Raw genomic sequence first — 27045 nt, forward strand, 5'->3', positions numbered from 1 at the left:
GCTTCGAAGGGGAGAAAGAGCCAGTGTGGCCCCTGGAAGGAAATATGGCATCCAGGGAGGGTTTTTAAATTTGTTTTTGGTTTTTATTAAGATGGGAGAGGACCCAGCTTGTTTACCTGGTGATGGGAAGGAGCCAGGAGAGAGGGAATGGCACAGATCCAAGGGGAAAGGGATGGCGCTGGCGGGACAGGCTGCAGGCAGAGCCCCGTGGGAGGACTGGCCCTTCTGCCGTGGCCAGAGGGAACCAGGGACACGACTGCAGACATCGACAGCCTTCAGCTACAGCTGCAGTTTTCTCGGTTAAAGAGGAGACAAAACCGTCTGCTGGGCTTGGGCCTGGGACATGGATCAGAGATTTGGGGCAGGCAGGGAAGAGAATCAGGATTGGAGGTACCCTGGCTTCTGTCTGCAGCCACTCTGGGCTTGGTCCATCATCTGCTCACATGCATGCTGGAACACGTAGACACACACATGGCATTTCCATGCACAGGCCTGCTGTACACAGCCTTGAGGGCATTCCACATGCACGCATGTGTTCACATCAGTCCAGCTGGCATGTACCCATGTGCCTGTATGTACATGCAAGTATGGGCGGGCGGATGTGGATGCTCAATGTCCACATGGTGGCTGGCCCCCATCTCCACCTCCATCACTCAGCATCATGGCTTGAGTTCTTATTGCCATTTATTGAAACCTCCCATTGAAGAAAAGGGTGGAAGGCAAGAAGGGGAGGGCTTCTTGTCTTGTTAGGACTCAATCTTGTTAGGACTGAGCCAAGAGACCTCAGGAGACTTAAGGGGAAGAGGGCTGGGACAACGGGGGAAGGTGGCCAGTAGGGACAGGCTGGACAAAGAGAATGGCATGGCCTGGGTTGCAGGGAGGTTGAGAACAGGGCTGGGTATGGGAAGGTCTATGGCTGACCCTTTGAACGGGCCAGAGCTGGGCTGGGGACTGTGGCGGTTGCAGCAGAGATGCCTTCACCAGGCTCTCAGAAGGCTTTGTCCTAGGTGGATGGACCTCTCCAGCTCCCCCGCCCCAACACCCAAGGTGCCCAAGGAGCTCAGAGGCAGGGAGGGCCCTGGCTGGGATTAGTCTCTGGCTGGCAGGGAAAGGGGGTGCTGTTGTCTTCAGCTGGAGCCCAGGCCTGGTCCATAAGGCTGCAGAGGGATCATCTGGGATGCCTTTTCTGCTTCTGGCTCCTGCTTTGGCTCCTTTCCCCGCAGGGACCTAGGAATAGAGAGCTCGGGAAAGTCCTGGGCCTAGACCTGGTTTCCCAGGGAGGAGCACTGATGGGGGCCAGAGGCAGAAGACTGACCATTTTTCCAAGTCTTCGATAGTCTCTGGCAAGGGCCGATTGAGCGTCTCAGGCAGGAAGAGGGCAGCACTGCCCCCCAGGAGGGCGGTGATCCCATAGATGACATTGGGGATGAAGGGCTGCACCTCACCCGTGATTTTCACCAGTGGGGCCAACATGCTTCCAACACGGGTCCACATGTTACTTGCGCCCATACCTGTTTGCCTGGGAGGGTTCAGAGCAGGGATTGGCAGCCTGTGTGTAGGGTTCATAAAGGCTGGCTCTGGGACCCCTGGGCAGGGGGCAGGGGGCAGGAGGCAGGGGGCAGGAGGATGCCACAGTCCCACCTGACCCTGTGTCCTCTGGCTGGGCCCAGCCCCAGGTCCAGCACCTACCGGATGACTGTAGGGAAGAGTTCACTTGTGTAGAGGAAGAGGCAGCTGAAGGAACTCGAGAGGCATCCCTTTCCAAACACAGCTAGTACTGTCCTCAGGGTCTGCATGTCTACAGAGGGAAGAAAATGTGGTGGATCTTGGAGTTCCAGAGCACCTGAGTGTTCTCACTCCTTAGCAGACCTTGTCTCTCTTTTTGCTTTGGCTGCCAGGTTGCTCAGATCCAAATCTAAAGATGAGTAATAGCCCCCCTGCTATTCCTAATGCTTTTGCATGCTTGTGTCCTGCTGTGTTTGTGTTTTCTCCTGGCTCTGATTCCCTGTTCCCATTTATATTTTGTTGTATATGTTCTTGTCCTAAAATACCTCAAGCCCCTTTGGAAGGATATAGGTATATCAACCAACAAACATCAATATCAAATAAAAGTGGTCCAAGGTCATGGTGGAGTAGTTATGGGGTCTTTCTTCAGCATTGGGCTCTGTTGTTTCCACATCTTAGCTTGTCCTCTGCAGTACTGTCACCCAGGACATGCCCAATCCCCAAGCAATTCCTCACACTGTTCAGACACCACCATACTTTGCCCAGTCCAAGTCAGATCTGGAAAGCAGCTTCGATGTCATCTAGCCCAATTATTTTCTAGATGACAGACCTGAGCCCAAGACAGTACAGGGACCTGCTCAAGGTTACACGGTGAATTAGAGGTAGAGCCAGCTGAACCGAAAATCCTGGTACCCCACTTTCTGGCTTATGGCAGCTCTTCCAGAGGGTTCTGGGGCAGCCCCAGCCTCTCACCCAAGGGCACCAAGGTGAGAGCCAAGATGGCCCCTCCTGCCAGGAGCAGGGAAGCGGCTTGAGTGATGTGCCGACCCACGTAGCTTAAGGAGACGATGGTGATGAACTTGGCTGGGACGTCGACCCCACCAAAGATGATCTGGAGGATGTAGAGGTTGACTCCAAATTCTTCCACACCCATAGCCAGACTATAGTAGGCAAAACCAGTGGCAAACCTGAGGGGCAGAAAGGGATTGGTTAGTAACCACCCAGGTCACTGGGTCACCAGGATGATGCACAGTTTCATTTCTCGTGCCCAATGCAACTGATGGCAGGGGCTGCCTGAGTGCTGTTCTGAGGTTCCTGAGATTGTCTGGGCTCAGTGAGGAAGAGCTGGAATTGATGGGCCACGTCTGACATGGGCACGGCCCATGGTGTGCTGGCAACAGTGCCCATAACTGACTCTCGGGATCAAGACTGGAGGGAACCTCAGAGACCAAAGGAGGCGGCACGTGATCTCTTGGCCAGGAAGTGGTTTAACATCCAGACAGGGGAGGTGAATGCCGAGCCGTGCACACGGGCCAGTTATTCCTCCCTTCCCTCTCAGAACCGCGAGATCCTCTTTCAAGGGTTCCTGGACACACTGGATCCCGTTTGCATGAGGATGGCCGGGATGGAGAAGGGGCTCAGAGCTAGATCACAGAAAGGGCTTTGAGGGAGCTGTAGAATGTCAGACAGAAGAGAAAACTCGCGAGAAGCGTAATTTGTGTCTTCAACTCTGAAGCCCAGCAGGCCAGCCTTGCTCTGCGGGGTTCCAGAGGAGAGAGCTGGACCAGAGGAGGGCAGTGACAGAGAGACAGAGCGTGGGGAAACTGCAGGGCAGAGGTATGGGCTGGTGAAGGGGTCTGGACCATTTGCCCTATGGGCAGGGGGTTGAGATCCCAGGGGAAGCAGACCCCAGTGGCTGGACCTGGGTGTGGGGCTGGGCTGGGGTGGCCCAGGAGAGGGGATCCCTTGAGGTCTCTGGCAGATGCCCTAGGGCTTGCCCTGTGGTGAGCCTGCCGGAGGCCTTGTTCAGCACCCCGCCCTGGCAGGGTGTGGGCAGGGAGGGGTGGTGGTTTACCAGGCCATGGAAAGACAGAAGGTCACGCGGCGCAGGATGGGTGTCCGGAACAGGTCACTTGCACTGTACTTGGCCTTGGCCAAGGACAGCTCCTTCTGCAGGTTGTGTTTGAGCTCCTTGGGGCAGAGGAGGGAGAGGCGTGCCATTAGTGACCAGCTGGTGGGCAGGAAGAAGACAGGCAGGTGCAGGCCTGGTGCTCCGGAGGAGCTGGCTTAGGGGAGAGATGGGGTGTAGGCCGTGAGCAGGGGAAACAGAGGCGAGGGAGGGGCCAGGCCCAGAGCGGAGCAGAGGGGTCCTGTCCCCAGACTGCAGTCCCTATCAGTGCCTACCTCCAAGGTGAGCCTTTGTCCCTCCTCCTTCTTGCCATTGAAGGCAGCCACCCGCCGGAGTATCTGCAGGGCCTTCGAGGACTTTCCAGACAGGACCAGCCAGCGTATGGACTCTGGTGTCCACCTGGGGGCCAGAGTCCAGTCACAGTGGCTCCCCCCTCTGCAGAACCCCTTTTGAGAAGCTGGAAGAACATCAACAGCCAGGGCCAAGCGGCAGGAGGTCCAGAAACCCGAGCTGCCTTCTGCTCATGGAATTTAAACCTGACCAAAGTTTGCACCTGGGCTGCCTGCAGCCAGCACAAATTCCAGATTTCTCTTCTTCCCCTTCCAGAGGAGCCTTTCCTCTGCCTCCCACCTGGGCTGCTTGTTATTGTTGGGTGTCTTTCTTAGCTAAAAGCCCCAGGCTCTAGGCCGAGGCGGGTGGGGCCTGGGGAGAGGACAGCGTGTTCAAGGCTGGACAGCTGGAGGGTCCTGCACATCTGCCTTCCAGCCTTCCTTGGGCTGCATTCCCAGTCCCCCTGGAGAAGTGCAGGGCCACAGTCCTGGGGCAGCTCCAGAGGTGGCTGGGGACTAAGGTGAGGGCTGTGGCCCAGGGAATGGGTTTCAGGGCCCTTCGGTTCTCCCTGCAAAGGACTAACTCTGCTGGGGGCAGGGGTGTGGGCACAGCACGAGCTCTTGGGATTGGCAAGTGGGCAGTCACCTCCATCTCCCTCGGGCTACGTTTCTGGAGTTGGCTCACCGTGAACAATCCCTGAGGGTCACTAGGCAAAGAGGCCGGGGCTCGGGTGGGGGTGCAGGGCAGAGATGTGGGAGAAGGGAGTGGTGTTTGCAGAAGTCCGCTCCAAGGTGGGGTCCGCTCCAGCTGTGGCCCCCGTAGGTACCACAGCCAGTACTTACAGCAGACCTGGCTGCAGTGAGGCCCTCAGGGAGTGGACACTGGTCACCTGGCCTCAGACCACTGCCCCTAGTTGATAGTGGTGGCTTCCTGGGCCTGTTACTATCCCCTCTCCTGCCCTGACAGTCTTCTGAGCCTGCTGTCGCCAAGATTACCAGTGATGTCCTCTCAAACGCCACAGCCAGGGCCTGGACTCGTGAATAGCGACAGCAATGGCTTCCAATTAATGAGCCTTCCTGTGTACCAGGCCCCTGAAACTCTGGGTGACAGGCAATATTGTATCCATTTTACCTAGAAAATTCTTGAGGCTTGGAGTGGGTGAGACTCGTCACGTGGCACATGATGAATGGGCCTGAGCTCGCAACTGTACTCTGCCAACCACCCGGCCTTATTCTACCTCCCGACTCTGCCTGCTCTGTCTCTGCTTCCGCCCCAGCTGCGGATGGCTGTGTGGCCCAGCCCGGACCCCTGATGGTCTCTCTCACTGTGTCCCCCACACTGCCCATTCCCCCTACGAGCGTCTATTCTCATTTCCAAGCCGAGTTTCCATCCCTTTTCTGTACCTTTTTGTGTCACTCTGGGGAGTTGCTTCACTTCTTTGAGCCTTAGTGTCCTCATCTGCCAAACAGGGACAATGATCTCCCTCGCACAGAGACACCACGGGGACCCAAGACAATGTAGGGTGAGGCCCGGGACAGGCCTCGAGGGCTCCAGAAAAGGTTGCTCCAAGGCTGCACTCCTTTCCTGGAGCTGTTTGTGATCTCCTCCTGCTCTTTGGCTCCAGCTACCTCTGGAGACTCATCTCCTGTCTTTCAGTGTGGCCTTGGGCTCAACATGTTGATCATGAGCTCTGTGCCCACGCTGGGTCTCTGACCCGGGCACCCACTGTCCCAGGTTCCCAGGCTGGGGCTTCTTTTTGAACTTTCCTTTCCTTTATACTTCAAATCCAGAAGTCCCCAAATTCTCTGGATTCTTCCTTCAAAATGAATCACAGACTTATCCCCAGAATTCTCCCGCCTGCACCGTTACCTCCCGTCTGTCTCTCTTCCCTACCCACTACGGTCTGTCCTTCTCAGCTATTATTTTGCACAGGGAAGCCTGGGCAGGCCTGTGGCCCCACGGACACCCGCAGTGGTTTTCTTCCTCCTTCCGCTCGCCGGTGAGGCCCCCTTGGCTCTCGGGGCTCTCCGCAGCCCATCCCGTCCCATCCTGTCCTTCTCAACTTACTCCCCTTCTTCAGCTGCAGGTGGCCCCTGACTGTCCCCAGGACACCTGCCCCCTCCTGCAGCATGGCTTCGCTCACATAACTCCTTCCCCTCCAGAGGGCCCTCCCCTGGCTCTGGGATGGGGGGACCCAGGGACAGACAGTGTTGGCCAGTCTGGTCAGACGTGGGCTCCCCCTCTTTGGCCCGTGGGGGGCCCAAGAAGGCAGATGAGGAGGAAAGGGCCACATACCAGGATGACAGGAAGAAGACAAAGAAGGGGATGGACACGGTTAGCTGCAGCCAGCGCCACTGGGGGATAGCATAGGCCAGGCCCGGCAGGATAAACTGGCCAAAGGTGTAGCAGTAGCCAGTTGCTGTTGTCATGATGGCCCTCATCCTGGTGGGCACCCACTCCACATCTGTGGGAAGAGCCCAAGGACAAGATTAGTGTCCTGCTAGGCCCCAGGCACCTCCCTGTGAAGGGGCATCAGCTCTCCCCTCTCCATGGCGACTCTGTCCACTGTCCCCAGTTTATAGAAGCTGCAGCTGAGGCTCCAGGAGGTAGGACTCAACCCAGGTCTGTCTACTCCCAAACCCATGCTCTTGACCACTGCTTCTCCAGTGGCAAGTGACTTCCTTTGTTTTGCCTCAGTTTCCTCATCTGTAAAATGGGGATGATAGCATCACTTGCAAGTGTGGACTGAATGAGACTGTGTACCTAGCAGAGTGCCAGGCCTAAGGTAAGGCCTGGGTATTGACAGCTGCTAATACTATGCTTGTTTTCACTGTCACGTTCAGAGGGGGCCTCTGAGGCCCTGAGAAGGCAGCACCTTAATCAAGGTCACAGGAAGCCTGTGGCCGAACCATGCCCAGACCCCACTCCCTTCTGGTTTCTGGCGGGTGCTCGCCCAAGCCCGGCTCCCTGCCCTGTTGCGGCTCACTCAGGATGACGGTGCTCAGGGTGATGCCTGAGATGCCGAAGCCACACAGGAAGCGGAAGACGATGTAGACGGGGAGGGAGGGGCTGAAGGCTGCGCCCGAGCCGCTGACTGCCAGCAGCAGGTAGCTGCTGGTCAGGATGGGCCTGCGGCCAAACCTGCAGCTCGAGGGAGAAGAGGGGCCAGGTTAACCACGGTGGCCTGCCAAGGCCAGTGACTCTGCAGGCTTTGGGGCAAAGGGCTGGATTTGAGTCCCCTCACCCACTGCCCTATGGGGCATATACCTCCCTCCACAGACAGAGCACTTCTGGTAATTGCTATTTTTTGACAAGTTTGCAATTAGAAGTTTGAGTTAATGAGTGATCCTTGCTACATCCACCCCCAGCTTAGCTGTCTGAGCAGGGGTCACAGGATCACCCGTCTCTAAGCAGTCCATCCAGCCTGCCTCCAACGCTACACAGCCACTCTTCTGTGTCTGAAAACCTGCAGGCTTTTCCCCCTGGGTCTGGGAAAAGGGCTTTGCGGTGGAGAGAAGGGTATGGCCTACGAAGGGAGTGGGCTTGGCCAAGGCGCACAGCAAGCACCATCCCACCCACCTCCCTGGCTCTTTGCCTCTTTGGGTGTGCGTGGGTGGAGCAGAGTGGGGAAGGGTTGTCTCCACGGGCTGTGTCCTTGCATCTCACCTGTCAGACAGGTCTCCCAGCACGAGCCCTCCTATCAGTATGCCCGCCATGAAGATAGACTGGGCCATCTCCTTCATTTTGTTGGAGTTGCACACCAAGTCCCACTGCACAAGAGAAAGGTAGGGCCAGCCCGGCTCAGCACAGACCAGCCTGCTCAGCCACACTCAGACTGTGCCTTCACACACGTGGGTTCCCCATCCCAGCATCCTGAGCACAATTTCCTCCTGAGCACAATTTCCTCCCAAGCACAATTTCCTCTTTTTTTTCTTTGGAGACAGAGTCTGGCTCTGTCATCCAGGCTAGAGTGCCGTGATGTCATCATAGCTCACTGCAACCTCAAACTCCTGGGCTCAAGCGGTCCTCCTGCCTCAGCCTCCTGAGTAGCTGGGACTATAGGTGTGCACCACCACACCCGGCTATTTTTTTCTGTTTTTTGTAGAGATGGGGTCTTGCTCTTGCTCAGGCTGGTCTCAAACTCCTGATGTCAAGCAATTGATCCTCCCATCTTGGCCTCCCAGAGTGCTAGTATTATAGGTGTGAGCCGCTGCACCAGGCCACCATTTCCTCTTTCAACCTGGCCCAGGGCTCCTTGGGTCTGACTGTGGCTCTCTGGGTCACGGACCTGCACCCCTCAAGCACATGTGACCTGTTGTATGGCTTACTAAGTGCTCAGCTGCCACACCAGGTCTAGCCTCGGCCTCCTCCCTCTTCCCATCCGAGCTTGCCTGAGGCCCTGCGGCTCCCTGCTTGCCTCCTTCCTGAGGCCAGTCCATCTGTCTGCACCCTGACTGCACGCTCTCTCCTCCACAGGGACAGTTTGCTCCGCAGTTGCCACCTCCCTCCACCCTCCAGGCTCTTTCTCATTTTCTCCTGACTCCTCACCAGCATCTGGGTGTGTTCAACTCTCCGTCTCTCCTTTCCACACTCACTCCATTTCTCCCTTCCCTTCAAGGCCAGAGCTCTCGAAGGAGGAGCTGCACTTGCTGTCACCCTGTCCTCATCTCCCGCTGGTTTCTCAGTTCTGCCCCCACCAGTCCACTGAAACTGCGCTCACCAAAGCCACCAAAAACTTCTATTTCACCGCAACACGGAACCTCCTGCATCCTGCCCAGCTTGACCTCTCCCTCCGCCCAGTCTTCCTCCCACCATTCCACGCTCCTCCCTCTCCTCCGTGGGCTCCTCTCTCTCTGCCTGTCCTTTGCAGCTTCCCCAGGGCTCTTCCTGGATCTTCCTCTCTGTCCTCTTTCCCAGGTGATCCATCTGTTCCCATGGCCTCAATTGCTATTTTATGCTGAAGATGCCAAATCCTTATCTCCAGCCCAACCTCTCGGCCAGTCAATTCAGCAGCCTCCTTGCAAATTCCACCTGGGTGATGTCACATGGGCATCTCAGACTCGGCGGGACTTTTCACTCCACTCCTCGTTAAGGTCTCAATCTCAGTGACTGGTAACCCTCTCTTTTTTAATTTTAACTTTTAAAAGCTTATGTTGTTTTGAATTGGTAAGTCATAACTATATTACACGCATGGAGAACATGCTATGCTACGTGTGTGCAATGTGGAGCGATTAAGCCAAGCTAATTTAACACATCCATCACCTCACTTGCTCGAAATTTTTTGTGGTGACATTTGAAAGTTCCTCTCTTAGATATTTTGAGATATATGATACATTATTTTTGACCATAGCCACCCTGCGGTGTGATGGGTCTCAGAACTTATTCTTCCTGTCTAGCTGGAACTTTGTACCCTTTGACCAGGAATTCCCCATCCCGTTGCTCCAGCCCCCTCGCCCCAGCCTCTGGGGACCATCAATCTACTCTCTACTTCTGCAAAGTCAACTTTTTTGAAATTCTGAGATGCGTGAGATCTACATCCGTGAGATCATGCTGGTAACCCTCTTGCCTCCGCCCTCTCTCCCACGTCCCCGTCACTGGATCCTCAAGTTCCTTACTTTTTTATATTTCTTGAATTTGGATTCTTCTATATCCACTACAACTGTCTCAGTGTGGGTCTCATTCTCTTTCACTTGGATTAATAATGACAGCCAATATTTATTGAGGGCTTTCTAGGTACCGGGCACTGTTCTAAGCTCTTTCTGTGTTTTAACTTCTTTAATCCTCACAACAATTTTATTATTTAGGTGCTAACATCACCTCCATTTTACAGATGAGGAAACTGAGGCCCAGAGGGGATTACTGCAACAACATTCTGACAGGTCTCCTGGACTTCAGTCTCATCCCCTCCTATCCATTCTTTCCCTGATAACCCTAACAGCTTTCTAAAACACTGCTCAAATCAGGCTCCTGTCTTGCCTAAAGCATTCATTGACTTCCTCCTGCCCTTTGGGTAAACACAAATTTATATGACCCCTCCATGCTCTGGCTCCTGCCTACCTGTCTGGTCTAATCTCCTGCTAATCCCCAACATGCACCCTGTGCTCCAGCCACCCTGAATTACTTGTGTAATGAAGTGGAGAATTTAATTCACTAGAATTGCCTCACAAGAATGTTTTGAAAGTAAAACATTCCAAAAGGGGAAGAACCACACATCCCAGGGAACTTTTTTCCACTCTTCTCAGCTGGAAGTGAGGGAGGACGGGGGTTGGTAGGATTCCAGGTTCTCCAGCTGTCTCAGTGGCCCGGCATGACCAGCAAACATGGCAGTCCCTTCTAGCAGGAAGGAGGCTGGCACGGTATGCCGATGGCTTGGGGGAGGGAAAAAGGTAAAAGAGGAAGTAAGGGGGTGTGAAGAGGAATATGCCAGTGGGTGTCTAGAGAGACTTCTGGTGCTTGTGGCATGCTGCATAAAGACCCTTTAGGAAAAACTAAAGGAAAGACCTACTGTTTACCTACATTCATTCTCCCCTTCCTCCATAGTAAATAGCACATTTCACAAGTGATCTTGTAGCTGGGTAGGGCCATGTGGTTCTTGACAGTGGAAAGTGAGTAGAAGAGATGTATGTTACTTCTATCTCATTTCCTTAAGAGGAAATCCCTGGCCTGGACTTACATGCCTTCTTCTTCCCTGTTGGCTGGGAATGGTGACAACTAGCACAACTCTGGAAGCTGAGTGTTAGAGATGGCAGAGCTGCTGTCAGTCTGGGTCCTGAATGACCCTATGGAGCAGAGCCACCCATCGGCCTGGAATGCTACTCAGCTTGGAACTATTACATGAGATAGAGAAACACTTCTATATTCTTCAAGCCATAAATTATTGTTGACTCTTTTGTTATAGCAAACTAACCTATCCTGATACAGCCCATAATAAGTTGCAAATGGAAATTAGATTTTTATCCCAACCTTCATGATATTTAGTGCCTTAAGAAATGAAGCATCTGTTTGGATCAGGAGAAGGTCAATGAAAGACATGCTTGGATTAGTTTAAGGCTGCTGCCCTGCTCCACTGAGACCAGATCTGCTGGGTCTTTTGTTTCTTTCTACCATGGAACTCGTGATCATGTAGGTGTTAGAATAACTGTCACATGCCAGTTTCTACAAGAAAATTGAGCAATTTACAAAACATGCCATTCCCGGAATGCACTTTGGGTCATGTTTAGAACATGCCCAAATCCTTACAATGGCCTAGGAGGCCCTGTAGGATCTGCTCCCACCTTTATCCCTGTTACCTCTCTGCTGTCACCTGCTACTGCTCTCTCCCTCCCGTACTCCACTCTCGTTGAATTGATCACCTTGTTGTTCCACACACATGTCAGGTGTGCTCCTACTTCATGTCTTTGCACAAATGTTATCTTCTCAATGAGACTTTCCGTGACCCTGCTGTATTCACAAGTATAACCCCCGGTAGTGCACATAGCACTTATACCATCGGACATACTGCATCTTTTCCACTTTTTTGCTTACTGCATGTTTCTCCCCCAATAATGTCAGCTTGATGAGGGTAAGGCCTTTAGTCTATTTTGTTCACTACTGTACTTTCAATGCCTACAACAGTGCCCGACACATAGTAGGCACTCAATAAATACTTGTGGAATTGAATGAGTGAACATGTCATAGAAAGAACAGAGGGATGCCGAGCCTTGAAGTTACAGATATGCCAATGGCTAAATGTCCACACTTCAGATGCTATGTGAACCGCCTCACTTCCCCAGAATGAATGCGTGTCAGGATGGGTCGTGGCAAGGCTGCATGTAATGAACATATCACCACATGTCAGCAAGAAGGAGAGAAGTGTTCTTCCTTCACAATCGGACTGGAAAACCTTCTGTGGAAAATTGTCCACTGGAGGATTACCATCCTTCGGTGAAGTTTGGAAGCTCCGAAGGAGGAGTGCTTTGTGGTTAAATATTTAAAAAGAATTGGACTTCAATGGCATTCTAAAGTGCTCCCAGAGATTTCATGGTTAATGAAGCATAACAAACTGATGACAAAAATGTGGCCGCGGCTGCCCTGCAGATCAACACAAATCCAAGGGGTTCAGATCTGAGATGTACAACTATTATGGGTTGACCTGGGTTCCCCCAAAAAGATATGTTGAAGTCCTAATCCCCAATACCTCAGAATGTGACCTCATTTGGAAAAAGTGTTGTAGATATAATTAGCTAAGTTATGATGAGATCATACTGAAGTAGGGGGGCCCTTAATCCACTATGACTACTGTCCTTATAGGAAGAGAAGAGAGGGACACACAGGGAGGACACTATGTTACAATGGTCAGAGGCAGAGGTTGGAGTGATGCATCTATAAGCCCAGGAATGCCAAAGGCTGCTACCAAGCAGCAGGAGCTGGAAGAGGCAAGGAGAGGTTCTTCTCTAGGGCCTTTGGAGAGAGGAGACTGACACCTTGAGTTTGGACTTCTAGCCTCCAGATCTGTGAGACAATAAAATCTCTATTGTTTTAAGCCACCCAATTTGTGACACTTTGTTATGGCAGCCCTAATAAATGGGTCGCTGTCTATTTCTTGTGTATCTGAGTATCTGCTGGTTTGATAAGCAGTGATGGGAAAAGGACTGCGAATAGAAGAGTGTGGCAGTCAGGGAACCAGAGGTAGCACAAATGGGAGAGGTTTCCAAAGGCATCCTGAGTTTTCTGTACAGAGGAAGATATACAGGGAGAATTTGGGCACGGCTTCTGTGCATAGCCCCTGAGAAGGCCCTGTTCAGAAAACCTACGGCAGAAGGCTCAATAATTATTTGTGCTGGGAGTGTGACTTGTGTTTCCTTAACTGTGACTCCATGTGGAGTCCTTGGATTTAATTGGGTTGCACTAGTGATTCTACAAAAGCTTCATGCTATTGCCTTATTCTTTTCTTTTGTGCTTGTCATGATCCACTTGTTCTAATAATGTTGCCAGTCCTTCAAAACTCACATCAAGATCACCTTTTTGGAGTGCCAGGAACTTCTTTTCTGGTTGCCTGGCACAATCAGGTGGTCGATAAATATTTGTGAAATGGATCAATGGATGAGAAGCACATCTAGACTCCCAGTGTAGGGAAGGGTAAGGTGTCCCTCATTTCTTCTTTCACTCCCAGCATCCTGCTGTTACCTCCAACAGGGCACCTATTACACAGCATTCTAGCTGCTGATTCACTTGTTTTTCTCTCCTCTATCCTATAACTTCACTGAGGCCAGAGAGCATCTGATTTGACTTTTTTTTTTTTATGTCTAGCAGCTAGCAGAGTAGTCGGTACATAATAAACGTTAATGTTTGTTCAGTGAATAATTAATGAGTGAATAGGGCTGGGGCCATCATTACTGATGAGACCCACAGAGGGAAAGGCGACCTGCCGGTTGGAGGGAGCCAATCGCTCAGCTTCCTGGTGCTTCTGTTTAGCCCTTGGCATGGTCTTGTCTGACATTTCCCATCGACTTTTGGCAACCCCATATAGCTTTGTTTTGTTTTTTTCTTTTGAGACAGAGTCTCGCTCTGTTGCTCGGGCCAGAGTGCAGTGGTGTCAGCCTAGCTCACAGCAACCTCAGACTCCTGGGCTCAAGCAATCCTACTGCCTCAGCCTCCCGAGTAGCTGGGACTACAGGTGCACACCACGATGCCCCGCTAATTTTTTCTATTTTTAGTGCGGCGGGGTCTTGCTCTTGCTCACGCTGGTCTTGAACTCCTGACCTCAAGTGATCCTCCTGCCTTGCCTCCCAGCCACACAGTGCTTTTGCTCCCAGTATTCTAGTCTGGAGTCTTGGTTTTCTTTTTTGTTTCTTGGAGTATAACAGAGCCCCAAGGGAGCTGGGTTCTGGAAGGGAAGGACAGGAGGCTCACTGCTGTGACTTTTTGTGTGGGCTAGTGCTCCAGGAAGATGGTAGGGAAGAAAGAGAAAAGGGCTACTATGCCCACGAGGAAGTTTGCAAGTAACGCCATAGTAGCCTTATGATATAGGAACATTATTTTCTCCATTTTATAGGCAAAGAACCTGAAGCTCAGAGGGTCAGCTGGGTTCATTTGAAGATGGAGACTCAAGCTCCGGTCTGCTGGACCCCGATGGCTCTTGACCGTGACTGCAGCTCCCTGACGTCCCACTGTGTGCTTCGCTCTGAGCCCCAGGCTGCCAGAGGAAAGGCGCAACCCATGGGGCCTACTGCTGTGAGCCACTGTAGGACACTGTAGCCCAGGCCAGGCTGGGAATGTGGTTGAGGAGGCAGTCAAGGTCAGAGCCAGGTGGGCTGGTCTGATGGCGAGTCCGAAGTGTGAGTGGCAAGAAGCAAGGCCAGGAGGCGCCCTCAGAGGGGAAAGCAGAGGCGGGTCACAGAAGGCCAGCGTGAGCCATTCGTGATTAGGATCATCACTGGCAGGATGGGAGCCCTGCTGTGTGGGGGGAACCGACTCTGCACACACGGTCCCTTCCCCGTAGAGCAGGGACAAGCAAACAGCCTGCTTTAGCTTGGGAGCCTTTTGTTGCTGGGAGAATCGCTGTTGCACTCCTGGAGCCCTGAGGGAGGGGACAAACCAGGTATCTTGGGGAGCATCAAAAGGACACGAGTCTCCAGCTCTGCCACTTAGGAGCTGTGTGTTTCTGGGCTAGTTACTTAACCTCTCTGTGGCTCAGTCTCCTCATCAGTACCTACAGGTATCTAGTCCCTGCTTCTCCGGATTGGAAATGACATAAGGATTAACCAGCACCCGGCTCTATAACTGGCAAACAATGGGCACCCAGTTCATGACAGCCATTTCATTATTATTGTCACATGTCACTGTAAGGCCTGTGCTCACAGGGACATGTGATGTGGTTTTGAAAAGGTGTGGGCTCTGGAGTCAGGATCCCCATCCCTGCTTCTAGAAAAGCTTGACTCACCGTCATGTCTGGGAAGGCCACCTTCTGGATCTGAGCTCAGTGTGTTCCTCTGAAAAACAGCACGGTAGTGCCTGATTCACTGGGGCAGGTGAGAAGAAATGCGAAGCACCAGCCCAGGGCCCTGCATACAGTAGGTGCTCACTGAGTGAGTTCCTGACCCTGGAAAGCCCACAGGATGGCCCCCGGCCATCTGTGCAGGTGATCAGGGGCTTTCTAGGTGAGAAAAGTGGCTGGGGTGGGGCTGTCAGGCCCTGGCCAGGAGTCAGACTGGAGGCTTGCAAGAGGGGGTGGGGCAGGGGCCCGGGCAGGGCTGAGGGTGGCGAGTGGGGTGTGAAGCGGGAGTGCGCTGGGGCCCAGGGATTCAGGAACGGGCCAGGAGCTGGGCAGCCTGGGGACCTGGGGATGGGGATGGAGGAAGGTCGGAGGGGGCTGGCCGGAGACCTGGCAGGGGAACCTCCCCACGGAGACCCGCTCCCGGGAGGCCCCACTGGGCAGGTTCCTGCTTTTCTAGCGGCTGACCCGGGGCCTCCAGGGACTTGTGTAGGTGGGGACAGGCTTCTTATGGCCCTGGAGACAGGACAGGGAGGCCCAAGGCCCAGAGAGGAAGCCCAGGGGCCTTAGAGAGCTGGGCCTTGCTCATCCAGGGCCAGGCCCGGGCCCAGGCCCCCAGGTCTGGGGCTCGGTGGTGTGGGCTGTGGGCTACATGCCTCTCTAGGGAGCCCAGCGCCCAGAATCCACGCTCTCTGCTGCCCAGACTTAAAAGAAAGGCCTTTGTTTCCTCTTAATGTCCTAGTAAAGCTCATTCTGAAAAATCCCGACCCTGTCTCTGCTGCACCAAGAGAAAGGAATTTGTGGTCACCGCTGCCAGGAAAGCTTAGGGGATCAGAAGCGGGAGGCAGGCTTCCCTCCGTTCCTGCCCGGACCCAGAGCCAGCTGGCCCGCTGCACCGGCTCAGCCCTCCCACCCTCACGCCCCCTCCAGGAGGGAGGCTCCTTGTAACCCCCATTCTACAGATGCAGGGACTGAAGCTGGCATGAGGAGGTGACTCGACAGGTCACTGGCTGTGGGGGTGGAGCTGGATCTGAGCAGCACAGGAGGGCCAGGTGGCGGCCGTGAGGGTGGCGGGGTCTGGGAGCCTGGGTACCTCAGGAAGAGCTGTGAGAGCTGACTCCCATTTTACGGGGGGGATCCCTGGCCTCTTTCGGTGGGGACTAACTTTCTAGTTCTCAGACATTCCTATTAACAACAGCCGCAGCCACCGCAGCACCCGCGCTAGCATGAACCGAGCCGGCGGTGCTGAGTGCTGCGTTTGCACTATCTCCTGAACCCTCACACTTGCTTTCTTACCCTTTTGACGGACAAGGAAACTGAGACCTCCAGGAATTGCGACACTCCTAATAATTGGCAGAGTCAGGATGTGAACTCTGGCTGCAGGACTCTAGTTCACGATCCCACACTGTTTGCCTCTACTAACTGGGGTCACCTGGACCGACCTCGCTCACTGCCAAATACCCCTGCCTCCCTCCCCACCTCCCTCCCCACCCAGAGCCAGCACATCCAGTCCCCTGCCTCCGTGATAGAGACTCACCTATCCATAGGTGGCCCAGCCACTGCTCTGCCTCTACCACATGGGGGCCAGAACCCCACCCCACCCCACCCAAGCAGAGGGAGCCCAGATTTGCCATGGCTGAACCACAAACAGAAGAAGCAGAGGGTTCTGCCCTTGCTGTGCCCAGCTACTGATGCTGCAGTGACTAGGCGGGGGCCCCTCCTATGAACTCTCACAGCTGAGGGTCCTCAGGGAGCCAGATCCTGATGCAGTCCGGACCCGGAGAAGGGTACAGTAGTGCCCTGAGGCCTGGTGACCCCTGCATCTTGCTGGAATGGAGATTCACACTGTCCCAGTGGCTGGAGTGGCGACTGGGAGCTTAGCTGGCACGAGTGTGGACTGATGCTGGCCTGGGTACAAGGCCTGCAGCCTCTGCTCTTGGCCAGGCTCCCTGCGGCCGCCTGAGCCATGTCCTGGAGCAGAAGCTGCTTCCAGCAGTCAGCAGTGTCTCTGTCCCTCTCGCCCCTCCCATGAAGCTCTGAGAGGACATGTCCTTCATTCAGCATCGACTGAGCACTTGCCACGCACCTAGCCCTGTGACAACAGATGGGTGGGGCAGACACGGTACCTGCCCTAGGAGAGCTGCGAAAGCGGGAAGGACCATCTGTGAACAGCACCCCCCAACACCCTCCTCGGGGCAGCAGGGTGCAAAGTCAGCCTCCCGGGTTGTGCGGGGGGCTGTGCAGTCTTGAGGGGCAGGGGCTCTGGGACCTGGCTACCTGGGTGTGACTCCCCACTCCACCATGTACGAAATGTGGTGCCTTGGGCCAATGACTTGTCCCTCAGTTTCCTCATCTGCAAAGATGTGATAATAAAGGTGCTAACCTCAGAGGGTGGTTGTGAGGATTAACTGGGTTCATATGTGCGATGCGCTTAGAACCATCTGGCACATGGTGAGCATGGAAGAGATGTTCACAATTACTGTTTAATTGTTCCCTATGGGATTTTTGTTTCTTTGGCCTTGTTCCATGTTTTTGGAGGACGTGGATGGTGGCTTTTACTCCTCTTTGTCATCCGAGGCCCCAGATGCACAGCTAGTCACCCAGACACTTGGACACTGACTTCTGGGTGTTGAGGCATCTTCGGCTCCCTCCAGCCCTCACTTCTCACATTACTGTTACATTCTGTTACCAGATCTCACGGATCCCAACTCCCTGATCCCTCTGGTGTCTATTCCGGCTGTCCCTTCTATCTGTCACCTTTGCCCTGGATCCCTGTGCAACTTGCAGACGGGCCTCCCTGCTGCCATACTGTCTACAGGCCTCTCTACCAGGCAGTCCGAGTGATGATCCTTAGAAGGTGATCTGAGCTCGCCACTCTCATGCTTAAAGCCACCACATTCAGTGGCTCCCCACTGCCTTGGGACAGGGCCTCAGCATCCAAGCCAGGCCCTCCTGCTGTCCTCTCCAGCCCCATGTCCGGGGCTTCCATTCCCCACTGCTGGGCCAGCCTTCCCCTGGCACCTGCAATCCTGATTGTTCTGCTCTCTGCATGCTTCTGTTACTTTGCATTTGGCCCCCTCCCCCGACACTGTTCTTTTGCCTGCAGTGCGCTTGCTCACTTCTGCCTGCTCTGTAGCTTGCACCTCTCCTTCGCACTGAGCAGACACTGCGACCCCAGTAAACCCTCCTCAGCACCGGCTCCAGGCTGGCCAGATACCCCTCCTCTGGGCTCTCGGCGCATCCTCATTCATTCTGTGCCCGGGACAGTGCAGTGAGCAAAGCAGCGGGAAAGCCCTGCCTCGGGAAACTTGCGTAACCCCCCAAACTGCCCACCATTCTGGAGGGGTGGGTCTGTGTCCTCACAAGAGGTGAACCCCTGGAGGGCGGGTGGGGCTGGTGGGTTCTTCCACTCTGCGTCCTCAGTATAACTCATTGGATAGCAGTAAACGTGCGGGTACTTGATGTGTTGCAGGGGCTGTGCTTGAGCTGGGGAGAAACAGCGAACACAGCAGGGAGGAGATACAGTGTAGGGACGTGAGAGCAGCACACATCATGTTCAGGAGCACAGCCCTGGAGGCAGGTGCCCGTGTTCAGGTCCTGAATCTGCCACTTACTAGCGGTGCAACCCTGAGCAAGCCACTTAACCTCTGCGTGCTTCGGTTTGCCCACCTCACAGACGGGATCATAATACTAACACTGCATAGCGTTGTCAGGGAGGTTAGAAATGTTAGTACCCGTGAAATGCTTAGAACACAGTTAAGAGCTTTATATATAAATAAATATCTGTTAAACAAACGAGTAACAATTACATAGACTCTGAACGCTGACAGTCCTAGCTTCAAATCCTGCCTCTGCCGGGTTCTAGCCATGTGAACCTGGGAAAGTCATGGAACCAGGTCAAGCATCAGTTTCCCCCTCCGTGAATTGAGATAATACCACTTCCCTCCCAGAGACTACATCCCATGGGCTCCCAGCAGCCCCACACACAGTGTGCCTAGCGCAGGACTGGCACTGGGTAGGGCTTTGCCGTGCAGACCCTCTCATGAGGCAAAAGCAGGATCCCGCCCTCGAGGCGCTCACAGGACCCGAAAGAGAGTGAAAACATGGGTCTCTGCTCACTGCTCAGATGCCACCTCCTCCATGAAGCCTCCCTGCAATCAGTGGTTTCTCCCTCTTTTAAACTTTCATAAAATTTGTCTCCCTGTACCTCGTATGGGCTTTAGCTTTAAATTTCAGTTCCCAAACTAACCCACTGTACTGGACAATCACCTCCCTTCTCTGAGTCTCAGTTTTTTCTTTTTAAAATCTGTAAAGGGAGGTAGAAATCACCTTCAACAGAGCATCATTGTCAGAATCAAACAAGACAATGTCTGCAAGGCACCAAAATGTGCCTGGCAGCCAGTAGATATTCAATAAACACCAATTCCTGTTTGCTCATCTTCCTCCTATCCTTGTGCCCTGACTGGCCTGTCCGTTCATTGACGAGTCTGGTGTAATTGAATATGCCCAGGGCCGGCAGGCGCAAGCCAGTGCATCAGTGCAGGGATGAATGGATGGGAGGCGAGCCCACGAGGGAGGGTGTGTGGGTGAGACGCTGTCTGGGTCTGCTCAGGAGTGTTTCAACCCTCCAGGCTATGAAGCCCCTCCCCCCCACACCCACCCTTCTTGGGGCCTCTGCACAAGATGGAATTTTCCTCCTTTCCCTTGTTGCCTGGTTAACCCTTGCCCGATGCTCATATCTCAGCTCCGGAGTCGCTTCCTTAGGGAGGGTTCCTCCAATGCCCACCTGCCTCCACACCCAGCTCAGGGGTAGGTCACAGTCTAAGGTCACTCTGAAGTTGTAATTTTACACTGTGTGTTGTACGTTCATTAACTGGTGCTATCCCCACTAGGTGGTAGGCCCCATGGGAAGAGGGACAGTGCATTTTTGTATTCCCAGAGCTTAGCACCGTGCCTGTCACAGAATACGCCCTCGCTAGCTGTTTGTAGAAGAAACGCTTGCACTCTGAGTGTGACGAAGCCAGAGCTCTTGGCTGGTGTGCACCTGCACCCAGGCCCTTCCTCCTCACCAGCCCAGTGGTCTGACCCAGGCTCCTCGGCAGACCAGGCCCCTGCCCCTCTGCTGTCACGGGTGGTGCAGGCACGTGGGGTGCCTGCGGTTAGCGGAGAGAGAGGGTCTACCCAGGCGTACCTCTGTCACAATGGTGTCCCTGGTGCTGTTGTAGACCCAGCCATCCAGGCACGGCTCAGTGGCCCTCTGGGTGTCGTTGGGCAGGCTGGCATTGGGCAGATGTACGAAACGGAGACATCTCTCAGGATTTCCATCCGGGCCCACGGGGAGCACCCAGGGCCCTGCGGAGGCATTGGGGGGTGGGCGACAGTGGTGGTCAGGGGTGGTGGCTGTGAAGATCTGCAGCAGGTTGTGGTTCGCCATGTTGAAGATTGGGATGCTTAGAATGGCCACGTGCAGGAACTGGAAGGGGCCCATGCTGCCCACACGGTCCAGGATCTCGGAGAAGGTCATGGCGCTGGGGAGAGATGAGCTAGAGCTGTGGGCGAGGCACTGGGCCAGGGAAAGGGGTGTGTGTGTGTGTGTGGTGTGTGGGCCTGTGGAGCAGTGCACAACCACATGTGGGAGGGTGGGCGCAAGCGTGTGGAACGGTACATGTGTAAATGTGTAAAGGTATGCGTAGCCACAGGTTCATGTGTGGATGCACGAGGATGTACCCAGATGCATGGAGGGTCATGGGTTCACAGGTGTATGTGTGTGTGTCTGGGTGTGTGGACACAGAGATGTCTACAGGTATGTGCACATTTAGGCTAGAGCATAAGGGCACAACCGTGTGAGCTCAGGTGTGTGGCTGTGTGTGTGTGTGTGTGTGCCTATGGGTGTGAGTATGTGTGTGCCCAGCAGCATGTATGGGGTGGTATAGGCCACAGAGCAGGAACCAAGGGATGTCTTGGATGCTAGCTACACAGGATAGATGGCAGAGGTGGGTCGGGTGGGGGGAGTTCCTGATTGCTCCAGGCAGACAAACAGGGTTAGCAGAGTTCAGGTTGCTTGCTGGGAAAGACCTCCCCCAGCCCAGAGCCTTCTGGCTATTTCTGGGGCTGGGCCCACCATGCTGGGGTATCAGAAAGAGCCCAAGCAGGTCTCAGAAGGCATTAGGAGCTTGGCCAGTTGCAAGGAAGAAGCAGGGCCTGGACTTGGGAGCTTCTCGGGGGTTCCTGGGTGCCTAGGCTGGGGGCCCTCCACCCCTCCTCACCTGGTGGCGGGGTCCGGGTCCGGTGGGGCTGGTGGTCAGTGTGGTTGAGGTCCTTGATCTGTCCTAGGGCCTGGCAGCTGCTGCAGTCGGGCAGCTCAGCTCCAACAAGCTGTGTTTGTGCCTCCCCCCAGGGGGGCTTATATAAGGCATAAGCTGTTTCTCGGGCTAATGTTTGACTTTCTTTTGAGGATTAATATTACCGGCAGGAAGAGTGCTGTGGACCCACCAAACCCAGCTCTCCTCAAAGGGCTGCCTCAGCCGGCGGGGGCAGGGCGGTGGTGGCCTGGCTGAGCCGAGCAGGACTGCGGGCTGGACGGAGGGTCAGGCAGCCCAGAGAGGCTCACGTTAGAGAGAGACTGGGAGGGGATCTAGCCAGAGCCCTGAGGGTCCAGGGTCCCTCTGAGGTGAGAATAGCGATGGGAGAGGTGCTGCCCCTGAGTGGAGGCCGTCCTCCACCACACTGCCTCCCCCGGCCCGGCGCGTCCTGGGTGGCAGCTCGGGCATTTGTCTTCCAGGAAGTGTTAGGGCACACCCAGACAGAAAGTGTCACCTGCATCTGTCCCTGGGTCCCCAGGGCAGCCAGGGCCTCCCCGGCTGGGTCTCCGACACAGGTGACCTGCCCCCTCCACGCCCCCTGCCCCAATGGTCAGGGTCCCCTTTGACCAGCGGCCTCCTCTGGGGACCAAGTGCAGTCCCTACTGCTTTGTTTTTACTCCAAATACTATTTTAACCATTTAATAATGTGTGTTCCTTGCATAAAATGTAGGAAATACAGACAAGCCAAACAAAACAAAACAAAGTATCCAGTCTCACCTGAGAGCCAACCCCGCAGTGCTCTGATGAAGGCTCTTCCAGCCCCTTCCTGGCAGAGAAGTCCAAGACCCCGACTTCTAGCAGCCAACGTTGGGCTGGTTTAACCCTCACGGCAGCCCTGTCACTACTCTAGCATTACAAATTAGGAGATGGAGGCAAAGAGAGGTTAAGTAACTTGCCCACTGTCCCCCAGCTAGGAGGTGGCAGCATAGGGGCAGTGTGGCGGCAAGCTCACTTCTGTCCCTTAGAGCCAACATTTTCCAAGAAATCCATGGGGTGCTGTACTATATTGCCTCTCCCTTAGCAAAGTCACCTAACCTGGGCTTCAACGTCACCCCTGCCTGCCTTTAACTCTGTTTCTACCTCCAGGGACCCCTGGGAGCTGCCCTCTCCCACCTGCTGTTGGGACTATGGAGGCAGTCCCTTAGGGCTCCCCTTCTTAGTTGGGGGGCTTCCCATTCTCCTTCTGGACCCCTTTCTACCAAGGCAGCATCCAGCCCCCAGGGCCCGGCCTGGGCTTCTCCCCCTGTAGTCTCCTCCAGCTGTCGCCCGGCTGCAGGCAGGGTCAGCGGGTAAACCTGGGTCCAGCCCCTCCTCTCTGCTTCCCACCTGGGCCCAGCAGTTATTGATGTTCTCAGAGCGGCCCCAGGCAGGGCGATATCCGGAGTCATCAAAGGAAGATTAAATTATACTTCAAGCCAGCCAAGGGGTTGTTTTAGGAAGGTTTTCCACTGTGAGGCTTGCACCAAGCTGCGCTGCCGCCCTGAGCCCCCGCTGTTCCGGACACTCTCCCTCTTGGAGGTTTTCTGGTTCCTAATTGGTCTGGGCCATCCATCTGTTCCTGTCCTAGTGGAATGTTGTTTAAAGGAGCGTGGTGACTTCCCCCTGAGCCGCTGGCGTCCAGCCAGAGTATACACATCTAAGCTGTCCAGTTGGGGCAGCTGCATCCGGGCAGCGCCCCTCAGCCCCTAATGGATGTGATTGGATTAATGATATCAGGAATTGTTTGATGCACTTGTTAACTGACCTTGGGCAAATCACCTCTCTCTGGGCCTCTTGCTTCTCTTCATTAGTCAAGTAGCTTTTTCAAAAAAGCACCGGAAACCTTTTATTCAAACAATATACTAGGTTCTTAAGATCAATGTATAAAGCAGGCTAAGCAGGGGAGGAGGCGGCCAGAAGAGCATCCCCTCCCTCACCTTACCTCCCCCACGCCCTCAGTCCATCCGTCCTGTCGGCGTTATGCCCCGGGCTGTCCATGCCCACGGCATCTCTACCGCGTTAAGGGACCCATCATTTCTTACATGCTGTGATGCTAAACTCAATATGTTCAAATTAACTTTTTTTAAAAAAGACACTGTGCATTTGGGAAATCTTACATGCTAGATGCATTTTTTTACTTTGGGATATGGAAATAAATTTTCTTTCTCTCCTTCTCCCTCCTTTTCTTCCTCCCTCTTCTCTCTTTCTTTTCACCTTTTGTCTAAACTCTCCCAGAGCCTCCTGTAAGCTGAGTTGGGCTCAGTCTCCCCTGTTCTCTGCTGGGTCCCAGCAGGGACGTGTGTTTTAAGTTGGAAGGGCCCAAGAAATCAACTGGTCTAATGTCCTCATCTATGGGACACTGAGGTCCGGCGAGGGAAGGAACACGGGTCTGATTCCCAGCTTCCCTGGCACCTCCACACTGTCAACAGCCTTTTAACTTTTCAATTCACCGAGACAGGGGAGGAGCTATGACATGGAGACAAGGGAATCTAAGTCTGGGCATCTTGGACAATTACAGGAGACTTCACTGAACTCTCTGTGGGCCATCAGTCCCCTACCCACTCTCTCATTTGTCCATTCATCCGTCTATCCGTCCATCCAATGTGCATCAGGGGCTTGCGTGTCTGAGGCCCCATGCTAGGAGCACGGGCACCACCCTGCCCTCCAGTCTTCTCGTCAGAGGAGGCAGCAGCTCAGAAACAATCATAGCACAAAGGAGACTGACCTCACCTCCACAGGAGAGGTCCACACAGTCCCAGGGGTCTTAGGAGGGGGAGATAACAACCAGGTGTGAGGGCTTGGATCAGGGAGGGCTGCCTGGAGAAGGCGGCCTTTGCACTGGGCTTCGATGACGGAGGATCAACAGGTAAAATTGGGGATGGACGTGCTGGGCATATTGGGGACGTGGAGGGGAAAGTGGATGACCCACCTTTGGCAGAACTTCTCTTCCCACACAGCGCAGTGGCCCTGGTCTTGGGAGCTGGGACATTTCTGTGAAGTTTCAGAGGGACTGGTGCTCTCCAGGGCTTCTCTGTCCCTCTGGGGGTGGGAGTAGGGGAAGCTCCTGAGGCTTGTGACCCACGAGGAGCTAGGAGCTCACTGAGTTGTGCTCAGTGGTGCCTGAACTCACTTTGTGCAGATTCTGGGTCTCCTGCCCCCCCATAAAGCTCCCATGGGGCCATTCGAGCCCTCCAGGTAACCCTGCTGCCTGCCTGCCCACCCATCACCCCCTCAAGGGTCCCAGGCAGAAGCTGTAGCACGTGTGGGGCCGTGTCCTGCTGCTCAGACTGTGGCCCAGGTGGGGATGGCGGGGCGGTCAGTAAATCCCCGAGGGCCCGGAGCTATTCCTCCCCGGTGGCAACTGGGGGCCTCTTAGCCCTTGGCTTCTTAACTGACTTATTAGGGACTCCAGATTTAGCCCCTGTCCTGGGGCAGCTCCGACAGATTAGGTGGCCCGTGTCGGGGGTGGGGGGGGTTCAGGCTGGCCCTGGTAAGGGGATGTCCTCTGCCCTCAAACCACAATCCCTCCTCCCACTTCATGGACTGATTCTAAAATTTCCTTTATGGGAATGAGGCAGTTCAGGAAGGCGGTTCCACAGGCCTGAATTTGCATCTTGATGTCACCACTTGCTAGCTGTGTGGCCTTGTCTAAGCCTCAGTTTCCTCACCTGTAAAATGGGGATTAAAACCTACCTTATGGGATTGTTGGGGTTTTAAATAAAGTATGCAGAGCCTGAACACAGCGCCAAGCACAAAGTACTTAATTTGAGGCTCAGCCCTGAGGGAACAGACCTCAGGAAGGCTGAGCACTCCCAGAAGAGGAGGAAGAGAAGCAAGGACAGAGGTGCCCTTCAGCCCCTGGGGCACAGCCAGAAGGGCTGCAAGGTGGGTGGTGGACTGAGGCCCTCCCTGGGCTCCCGGAGCATGCCCTCGCCCGGCCAATGCTGGCTGAGCCCACCACGTTGCCAGGCAGGCTGGGCCTCAGTCGTCACCCCAAGTGGCAAAGGGTGGGGACGCAGGGCTCTCTGGAACCCAGGAGGACCCAGGGACGTGCTCCAGCAGCAGGAGCCAGGCCTGGGGCGGGCGAGAAGTGGACTTCCTGGGCAGCTCTGAAGGCAAGGCGGAGAGTCGCCCCCTGCTGGCATAGGACAGGAACTGCATCTCTGTCCTCAGGATGAAGTGTGCGTTTTGGAGCCTTCCTACTACCTGGGAGGAACCCAGCACGGGGAACGGATTTATGTGGATCTGGAAGCCCCCACACACTGGACATCTGCCAGTATAAGAACCTGAGGGAGGGGACCCCAGGCTGAGGCTCCTGAGTGGCGGGCTGATGGGACAACTGCCATAGTCCCCATGTCCCTGGCACAAGCAGGGGGCCAAATGACTCAACCCAGGGGGCCAGGTGACGTGGTTGTGTGAGGTGGGCCAGGTGTCCTCGGCAACAGGCAGTGGCGGGTCCGTGGACAGCGGCAGAGCACATGTCCAGTCTGAAGGGGGCAGCGGCGGCTCAGCACCGGCTGGTGTTGCCATGGGGATATGCAGGCTCCGGGTTGCCAGATCTTCAGATATTTTAAAAATAGCTTGAAATCTGGACTTTTGTGTGAAATTTTCCAATTGTGTAGGCGACACCTCCTCCCGTCTCTGGAATCCCTTTGTCTTTTCTGCTTCAACCACCTATAGGGGCCACAGATTCCACCAAGCGATTCCTTGTAGACTAAGGTAGGATTTCCTTGGGTTTGTCCTCACGCTTCCTCCTTGCTGGCCTTCAGGAGTTGTTCACTCAGCAGACACCGATCCAGCACCTGCTGCGGGCCAGGCCTTGTGCAGAAGCGGGTGCTGAAGACGGAAGGAAAGGAAGACACAGAGCATTGCTTTGGGGGTTCACAGGCCCATGAGGGAAGATGGAGGGGACAGGAGTCCGTGGAGCCAGTGCCGGGTGTCAGGCACATGCTTCCCCACTGAGCTGTCCTATCAGAGCTCTGTGGTTCCTCCCTGCAATGCCATCCTGGTGGGGTGGATTTGGCACCACGTGGTGCTCGTTCCAAGGCCAGCTGCTTCTTGGCTCCTCAGATGACACCTGCTTAGAGAGGCCTCGCTGGCTGGGCCACACTAGCTCGAGTAGTTTTCTCTATGTCGCTCTGTGCTCTTTGTAGCACTTGTCACTGCCTGAAATCATATACTTGCTTTGTATCTGTCCTCTCCCCTCCAACTGGGATGCTGTGAAGGAGGACATTATTTGCTGCTATCTGGCCTCATGGCAGGAGCTCAGTGAATCCATGTTCAGCAGACGCACTTCAGGGACAAAAATCTAGACTGGAGATTTTCAAACAATGTCCCCAGGGTCTTTAAGATGTCCATGGCAGAAGCTTGCTTTCTGCTGTCCTCTGGGGCCCTGGAACTCCCAGCTCTATTTTCAAGAAGTAGTTTTAGCAGAGGTAGTGCTCAGCCCTGGACCCCACTTGCTAGGCCTTAGTTTTGTCACTTGCAACATGGGCAGAATGATAATAACTCCAACCTTATAGGGTTGTGAGGAGGGTGGGTGCATGTGGTCCTGTGAGGTGGTAAGCCCAATCCCTGCCGTGGGGCATGGCGTCCCTGCATCCCTGGGTCCTGGCTGGGAGCTTGGAGCTCATTGCATAACCTCGCTCCCACCAAGCAGTGCGCTTATTCTGCCTGCCTTGTTTTCTGCCCATGGCCCTTGCACAGGCAGGAGAACTGAATGATAAAATGGGCTGAGCCTCCAGGAGCAGACGGTGCGGGAGAGAAGT

The 27045-nt window shown here is 54.5% G+C and overlaps 1 protein-coding gene across 3 annotated transcripts; it reads right to left on the bottom strand.

The window, feature by feature from the left end:
• Positions 1-666: 666 nt before the first annotated feature.
• On the bottom strand, positions 667-21315 carry SLC22A8 (solute carrier family 22 member 8). Of its 3 annotated transcripts, XM_045555886.1 has the most exons (11): positions 21203-21315; positions 20128-20464; positions 7631-7734; positions 6951-7105; positions 6260-6428; positions 3910-4033; positions 3581-3696; positions 2479-2693; positions 1690-1798; positions 1316-1519; positions 667-1227 (listed from the first exon to the last, which is right to left on the bottom strand). In XM_045555886.1, the coding sequence occupies exons 2-11, from the start codon at positions 20458-20460 to the stop codon at positions 1128-1130; spliced, it is 1629 nt and encodes a 542-aa protein (XP_045411842.1). In that variant the 5' UTR covers positions 20461-20464; positions 21203-21315; the 3' UTR covers positions 667-1127. The 3 variants fall into 3 exon arrangements, with proteins under 3 accessions (XP_045411842.1, XP_045411843.1, XP_045411844.1); XM_045555887.1 differs by lacking the exon at positions 1316-1519; XM_045555888.1 differs by lacking the exons at positions 20128-20464; positions 21203-21315 and adding an exon at positions 8513-8738.
• Positions 21316-27045: the final 5730 nt, after the last annotated feature.

The sequence above is a fragment of the Lemur catta genome, chromosome 7 (genome assembly GCF_020740605.2).
Source record: "Lemur catta isolate mLemCat1 chromosome 7, mLemCat1.pri, whole genome shotgun sequence".
NCBI classification, from domain to species: Eukaryota; Metazoa; Chordata; class Mammalia; order Primates; family Lemuridae; genus Lemur; species Lemur catta.